At 34.0% G+C, this 8,623-nt stretch overlaps 1 protein-coding gene across 1 annotated transcript; it reads left to right on the plus strand.

The window, feature by feature from the left end:
• Window positions 1-2,695: 2,695 nt before the first annotated feature.
• On the plus strand, window positions 2,696-8,488 carry LOC132621944 (zeaxanthin epoxidase, chloroplastic). Its single transcript, XM_060336424.1, has 16 exons — window positions 2,696-3,363; window positions 4,216-4,378; window positions 4,569-4,643; window positions 4,765-4,865; window positions 4,986-5,101; window positions 5,297-5,508; window positions 5,742-5,833; window positions 6,085-6,199; window positions 6,293-6,396; window positions 6,876-6,921; window positions 7,052-7,119; window positions 7,218-7,304; window positions 7,600-7,654; window positions 7,746-7,834; window positions 7,923-8,007; window positions 8,100-8,488. The coding sequence occupies exons 1-16, from the start codon at window positions 2,864-2,866 to the stop codon at window positions 8,181-8,183; spliced, it is 1,992 nt and encodes a 663-aa protein (XP_060192407.1). The 5' UTR covers window positions 2,696-2,863; the 3' UTR covers window positions 8,184-8,488.
• Window positions 8,489-8,623: the final 135 nt, after the last annotated feature.

Below are 8,623 nucleotides of genomic sequence, written 5' to 3' on the forward strand. Positions count from 1 at the left end.
TAGCGAATTTAAAAAATGATTTCGAGTTATTTTGGGAGATAATTTTCGTCGAGATAGAGTTATATTTGAAAACTTTAAGAAGAAAGAGGTATTTTTAATTCAAAATAAGTTCGGAAGATATTTTTAGTTTTTTTTTTTTTATAAATAGAAGGATATTTTTTATCCTTTTCCCTAAATTGGATGGAGAGATTTTGCGCCAAGTCTTTTTTTTTTTTTTAGATTTTTTTGAAAATTGTTTTTATTACATAGGGGGTAGGGAAAGAGGATTACAATGTGGGGATTCGAACCCTCACCAACAAGGTGAGAGTTCAGACAGTCAACCAACTGAGCTACTAGATCTCTATTTTTTTTTTTTTTTAAAGGAGGGTAAATATCATAAGATTTATAACCAGAAAACTGCTAACAGAGTTTCAAAAGAGCACAGAAGCAGAATTTGATTAGGTGCCATCAGCACTAAAACACTACAGAATATAACTGCAAAGTTCTGAAAAGGAACACAAAAAACTGCAATAACCTAAGGCCAAATAAGCTTCTACTTAGATCTCTGTCTCATCTTGCGCCAAGTCTTATTGCCTGTAATGTAACGTCCAATCAATGAAAGTTTGCAAGACTTGATGTCCGTTATAAATCAATGAAAGTTTACAAGACCTACTGTTCGTTATAAATCGCTTTTCGAAACTTGTTTCATATTTTTAAGGAGAAGAAAATTATGAAACAATTAAAAAAAAAAATCACCTTCTTTAAGTTCCGTTAACATATACTAACTTTTTTTAGTCTAATTATTTTCTGGCTGTGGTATGGTCTGGTCTGAGTTTGCAAGACTTGATGTCCGTTATAAATCAATGAAAGTTTACAAGACATACTGTTCGTTATAAATTACTTTTCGAAACTTGTTTCATATTTTTACGGAGAAGAAAATTATGAAACAATTAAAAGAAAAAATCACCTTCTTTAAGTTCCGTTAAAATATACTAACTTTTTTTAGTCTAATTATTTTCTGGCTGTGGTCTGGTCTACGTTGTGCAGTGTATGCCACGTAATCTATTTCCAATGTTCTTTTTATTGTTTTTGTAAGTTAGTCAATTACAAAATATCCTTAAACCAATTTTAGGTAATTACCACCAAATTTTAGGGATACCAAATTTTAGGGATAATATTTCTAAGTCGTTCGCATGAGAGAGACTTATCAGATATTTCTTCCTCTTTTATTTTAAGGTTGGTCAGATTATAAAACTACATAAAACTAGCACAACCACGGGCGGATTTAGAGGGTGTTCACCCGAACACATTCAATAAAAAATTACAATAACACGCTCGGCAAAAAATTACATTATATATAAGATAATTTTTTTATATTTATGTACATATATTAATTTAAAAATATCCTAAATAAATATAAAAGGCTGGCTCAAATAGTCTAGGATGCTCAAAATTAGGGCTGTTCACGGTTTTGGTTAAAACCAAAACCAAATCAAAAATTTAACCAAACCGAATAAAAAACCCGATATTTGGTTTGGTTTGGTTTGATTTGGTTTTAAATTTTTAAAACCGATAATATTTGGTTCGGTTATGGTTCTATTATAAAAAAACCGAATAAATAACTGAACCAAACCGATAAATTATATACATAAATTTTATAATTATTTATATGTATAATATTAGTTTTTCATAAATAATTATAAATATTTTATACCTTTTAATCATTAATTTAATTTTTGATTTACTTATTTCACATGATTGTTTAAGGAGAAAAGAACAACTCTATAGTCAAGACCCTAGCCTTGGGGATAGGGTCTGAAGTTTGGGATCATTACACAAAGTTTTTTAATAAAATGAGAGAATTGAGGGCAAAATGCAAGTACTGCCCCCAAAGTTTGGAATCATTACACAAAGTTTTTTTATTTCATATGTTTTAATTTTAATTTTAGGTAGTCTTTATGTTTAATTTATAATATGTATGTTTGTAACAACAACTAAAAGCTCATACACTCTACTTTATTTTCAGGTATGTGTATTAAGATGACAAAAATGGTGTAGCCACTACTAAGTTAGTTCTTAGCTCTATATGTAATAATTTAGCAACTTTGGATAACTTGAGTACTACACTATCACTAATAGTGAAAATATTTCTATGATGTATGTTTCACCTTAAACTATAAATAAAAGTTATCGTTTGAACCAAAAAAGGACAAGTATTTTTCAACTTTTTAATGTTTTACTGATAAGTCTTGTGGCTACTAGTCATAAATCGAAAAATTAAATCAAACCGACAATAACTAAACCGGTGGTTATTATTTTATTTGGTTTGATTATGATTTTAGACATTTAAAAACTGACTAAATTAATTTAGTTATAATTTTAATCAATAACCAACCCAAATCGAACCATGAACACCCCTACTCAAAATTATCTCTTCAGAAATAATATTACTTTTTATATTGAGCTTTTATTGTTTTTTCTAAATCCAAACCATGGTGGGTGGACCACCGAAAGGGAATCAAAAAACAAAAAAAGGAAAATAAACATCCACCATAAATGAGTAAACAAACGTCAAACATCTGCCTCAGCTTAGTAACCCAAAGAAGCAACAATGAGAAGCCACCTGGCAACATGCAATGTGCATCATTGGTTCATCTTCTCCACCATGGATTTTTCAGTCTTCCTTACCCCACCACTGTACTTATCACACACCACAATTTTCCACTTTCTTTTTTCCCTCCTCTATTGCTTAACTAACGCACTTTGGCCTAATTAACAATTCCCATAAATCATCCTCCACTTCTTTTCAAGAATCATACATTGATAGAGAAAAAAAAAAAACCAATCTTTCTTGAACTTGGTTTCAAGAAAGTTCAAGTAAAAGATGTATTCAACTGTCTTTTACACTTCAGTTCATCCCTCCATTTCAAGAAAGCAGTTGCCTTTACTAATTTCCAAAGACTTTCCTGCAGAGTTGTGTAATTATTTACCTTGCAAGAACTTAGAAAATGGACATATCAAGAAGGGTAAAGTAATAAAAGCAACAATAGCTGAAGCTCCAGTTACTCCTACAGAGAAAAGTGGCTATGGGGTTAACGGTAAGGTACCACAGAAGAAGCTGAAAGTACTTGTGGCAGGTGGTGGGATTGGAGGGTTAGTTTTTGCACTGGCTGCAAAGAAAAAGGGGTTTGAGGTATTGGTGTTTGAGAGAGATTTAAGTGCTATTAGAGGGGAAGGGCAATATAGAGGTCCAATTCAGATACAGAGCAATGCATTGGCTGCTTTGGAAGCAATTGATATGGATGTTGCTGAAGACATCATGAATGCTGGCTGCATCACTGGTCAAAGGATTAATGGCTTGGTTGATGGTATTTCTGGCAACTGGTAATATTCACATCACTCTTAATTTCTTTGTGCTAATTAAGTGCTTGTCTTTTTTGCACTGTGGCTGAATAGATTAATAGACATTAATTATACACACTTTTTTGCTGCATGATTCTTTTCTCTGAAGTGAAACAGCTATTGAATGATTGGATCATCTGTTATTCCACTCTAAAATTCATAACTAAGGACAATTTAGCAATACCTAATTCTTAGATATGAAAGGTTTGCTTTTACTGTTCAGATTCACTATTTAATACTCCCCTGTACCAATTTGCGTGACACAGTTCCAATTTCGAATATCAAGTTTTTTAATTTTGACTGTGAATTTGGATATAGAATTGCAATTTTTTTTAAAATAAATCATATATTTAGAAATTACATACAAGTACTATAAGTCACAATAATTAATAATTTAAAAATATTTAGAAGGCATTTAAAAGATTACGACCAAAGAAAAACTTGTTTAACTCTCAAAATCAGAAAAGTGCCACGTAAATTGGGAGGGAGGGAGTAGCGTTTAGATTTGAAAACCCTTTATTCTTTACTTTTATTAGTAACTATCACAAATACGCTTTTTACTTAGGAAAAAACAAGAAAATAATGAATTCTTCGAAATATTTAGCCTTTCAGAAACTATATTGGAATTAGTAGAATGGGGACATCCTTTAGAAATTAATTTAGTCGAAAGTTTATTGAGTCATAATTCTCAAACTTATGCCGGAAAAGCATTCATTTTTTTTTAACTTCAACCTTATTGATAAATTGGTCTCATTATTGTATAAGCAGCTTTCTTGTCTGAAAAATCTTTATTTATTACTTGAACTGCATGCAGTGACAATAGTTGAGTTTCAGGTATTGCAAGTTTGATACGTTTACTCCAGCAGTGGAACGTGGACTTCCTGTGACAAGAGTCATCAGCCGCATGACTTTGCAGCAGATCCTTGCATGTGCTGTCGGGGAGGATATTATTATGAATGAAAGTAATGTAGTAGACTTTGAGGATGAAGGGGACAAGGTAATGCTAGATTGGGTCTTTTTGTTTTCTAATATTCTCAATATTTCAAGAAAGATTATAACTTTTGTTAGTTTCATTCAAGATCGTGAAGATATTTTATTTGAAGTTTGCATCAGTGTCAACTCTAGCTAATTGTTCCGTCTTATTCATCAATTTTCATTATAGCTTTTCATGTGTTGTGTGAAATCAGGTTACTGTGACTCTTGAGAATGGACAGCAATATACAGGTGATCTTCTGGTTGGTGCTGATGGCATAAGGTCGAAGGTATTCAAAATTGGTCTTCTTTCTATTTCCTTTTATTTTTACTACTTTGCTTAGATATACTGACTTGTTTGGTTAATTCTACTTCGTTTAGAAGATCTCAAACACTGGCCTTTTATTGTAGGTACGGACTAATTTGTTCGGACCTAGTGAAGCTACATACTCTGGCTACACTTGTTACACTGGAATTGCAGATTTTGTTCCTGCTGATATTGAGACAGTTGGGTATGATATTTTTACTTATTGGATTGTGTTTTCCCACTTCATGTCCTTATCTGTGCTGGTCCAGTTATGCTCACGCTATGTTTTCATAGTAGAGGTTAAATTGTGAATTCTTTTCTGAAGGTACCGAGTCTTTTTGGGCCACAAACAGTACTTCGTTTCTTCAGATGTGGGTGCGGGCAAGATGCAGTGGTATGCATTTTACAATGAACCAGCTGGCGGTGTGGATAGTCCAAATGGTAAAAGTTTAAGGCCGCTTAAAGCTATTTACTATAATTCAGGATATAGACGTACTTACTAGAAAACATTTTTGAACGCTTGACTTTTATCATCACAGTTTAAATTGCCACTATGATGCTCAAGAGGTTGGGAAATATTTATAGTCATCTTGTGATTACATTGGTTGTTCAATGTTTTCTTTGTTCATGCTGCAGGTAAAAAGGAAAGATTGCTTAAAATATTTGGGGGGTGGTGCGACAATGTTATAGACTTATTGGTTGCCACAGATGAAGATGCAATTCTTCGACGTGACATCTATGATAGACCACCAACTCTTAATTGGGGAAGAGGTCGTGTTACATTGCTTGGTGACTCTGTCCATGCTATGCAGCCCAATTTGGGTCAAGGGGGATGCATGGCCATAGAGGTACACTCGTAATATTAGCCTTTGTGACTTTGTTTACTTAATATGGCATTATTAGTCGACTGTATCTCTTAGTCCCTTCTTGCTAAGAAGCAGGGCTGACTGAGGACTTACTAAAATCATGCAGACCACAATTCCTATGTGGACATGTTTAGGGAGATTGTAGTTGAGAGAACCTAAAAGTTTTTAGTTTAAAGCAGAGGTATGGCCCTGAACTTTTCCTTTTACGACTACAGGATAGCTATCAATTAGCACTAGAACTTGACAAAGCATGGAGCCGAAGTGCCGAGGCAGGAAGCCCTGTGGATATTATCTCTTCTTTAAGGAGGTAATCCATCATTTATTGGCTCAAGTGCTATATAGTTGTGGTTGGTTGAGTACAGGTTGCAACTTCATGATAATTAAAAAGTTAGTTCCAATCGGCCTGCTTGAAATGTCATAACTGAGCCAGTGAAGGAGACGAGTCATAATATTCACATAATATCTAAATGGAACTTCTGAGCTCAAAATTGTGAATCTATTTGAAAAGCTACTATTTCTGCCAATTAGCTGATTTTTTATGATTTCCATTGTCTGCAGCTATGAAAGTGCTAGAAAACTTCGAGTTGGAGTTATCCATGGACTGGCTAGAATGGCTGCAATCATGGCGTCAACTTACAAGGCTTATCTTGGTGTCGGACTTGGTCCATTATCAGTATGGAAATCTGTCTATCACTTGAAATTGAAGTAGCTAGTTTGTCTGATTTAGCCGAGTTTTTTCTAATATGGTTTTCTATTATTTTTGCAGTTTTTGACCAAGTATAGGATACCACATCCTGGAAGAGTTGGTGGCAGAGTATTTATTGACTTGGGAATGCCTCTAATGTTAAGCTGGGTTCTAGGAGGCAACGGGTAGGAATATGCAAGGCTTATCTTGCTTCAATATCTTAAACGTCATCTTGGTTTCCTAATGAGATCTGCCAATAGCTGGAGAGTAAAACTGCAAAGCTAAATAATTATTTTTGCTTCTCCTCCTAATAGCAGCTCTGGGGGTGACTCCCGCCTTTTATCACAGTTCATGATTATTCCGTTGATTCTTTTTAGTCAGAAATTTTACCAGAAATTCTTTTATTATATCTATAGCTTTGAATTGTTCGTTTATTTTTTTTTAAAGAAATATTAGAAATTGAGCTTTTCCTTATCTTATCAGGGGAAAAAAGGAATATTAGAAATTGACCCCCTCTATAGTTAGTTAGGGCAATGTCTATTGTCTAGCAATTGATTTGCTGGAATTTTCTGTATCTGGCACTACATCTTTGAAGACATTAATTACTGGAATTCCTGGAAGTTGATATCCTACGTCGTTTGACTCAAGTCTTTTTTTCTTGCAGCGACAAGCTTGAAGGCAGAATACAGCATTGCAGGCTATCTGAGAAAGTAAGTAGTGGAAGGAACTATTCACTCAGTACGCGAATGCAAAAAATATTTGTGGCTTCCATTGTTATTTAACTAAGGTCCAAGTATGAATTTTATGGGATTATTATTGTACTGTATTGTGGTGATGAAGGCAAACGACCAATTGAGAAAGTGGTTTGAAGATGATGATGCTTTAGAGCGTGCTACTACTGATGCAGAGTGAGTTTGAGAAGCATAACATTTACGAATTTTATTTTTATGTATGTCCTATTTTCTAGTTTTCTTGCTGAATTTGGTGTTTACTTTTCATCTTTCAGGTGGTTACTGTTACCTGCGGGGAATGGCAACGCTGCTTTACAACCTATTGTTTTAAGCAGAGATGAGGGTATCCCTTGCACTATTGGGTATGCTTCTATGTTATGGTTTATTGGATTTTAGATTGTTCACAGCTGGCTGCATTTCTTTACCTGAACTCTTATTACTTCAAGCTCCAAGTATCCATAATTATTCAAAAAATCATGCATTATGGTGCCTTCGTTCCAAATATCGCACCATCAATCTTCTCTAATCAACATATCCAATCAAAAGTGTGAAGCAGACAGGAAAGGAATGTCATTTAGCTGAACTTGGCTGTAACGGAAGAATCTATAATGCAGTATTGTTTCATTAGAATTGTTCCTGACAGTCTTTTGGTTTCAGGTCTGTCTCGCATACAAACATTCCCGGAAAATCAATAGTTGTCCCTTTGCCACAGGTGATCGCAATATGATTCTATAGCTAAGTATCTTGGACATTCTGCTGGTGAATGCATGCTTAGATTGTCTATTTTCCTTTTTAAATCTTAGGTGTCTCAAATTCACGCCCGGATATCATGCAAAGACGGAGCTTTTTTTGTAACTGATTTACAAAGTGAACATGGTACATGGGTTACAGAGTAAGTTCGACTCATCCCTGTATACAACTGTACTACTATTTATCACAATTTATTAAGACAAAAATAATGATTGTTCTGCTTTATGTAGTAATGAAGGCAGAAAATACCGGGTGTCTCCAAACTTTCCTACACGTTTTCATCCATCAGATGTTATCGAATTTGGTTCTGATAAGGTGAGATTCAAAAACTCTTCCTTGATATGCTTTTACATGAAGTATTGGCGTTAGCATTATTCATGAAGAACTTGTTTATTGATGTTGCCCAGGCTGCATTTCGTGTAAAGGTAATGAAGGTTCCTCCAAAAACTGCTGGAAGGACGGAAGAGCGCAAAGCAGTGGGGGCAGCTTGAGAATTATAAAAGCTTGACCTGATATAAACGGGAAATTGTACAGCATTTTATAGCAACAGCAGAAACTGAGCAATTTAAGCCCAGCTAATTGTATACTGTAGGTTCAGAAGATTGATAAGCAAACACCATGCAAGAAAATACAGAGATTATATGTTTCTCTAAAGAATTCTGGAGAAATTCATGGTCATTGTTTCTCTCTACCATTGCTAAAAATATACTTCGCTATGTGTATATATATATTTATAAGCCTGTGTCCTACTTCATAAGTTTCTTTTATATATTTTCTTATGAGTCTTCAATTCAAAGTTAACTGCTATTTTAGTTTTTGTCTTTCTCCTACTGGGACTTATCATAGTTACTCCAATTTTGAAGTAGCAGTTGAGCTGCATATCTAAACATAGGGTGTTTTGGTATAAAGGAAAATATTTGATCTTAAAAAG

The sequence above is a fragment of the Lycium barbarum genome, chromosome 12, assembly GCF_019175385.1.
Source record: "Lycium barbarum isolate Lr01 chromosome 12, ASM1917538v2, whole genome shotgun sequence".
Classification (NCBI taxonomy): domain Eukaryota; kingdom Viridiplantae; phylum Streptophyta; class Magnoliopsida; order Solanales; family Solanaceae; genus Lycium; species Lycium barbarum.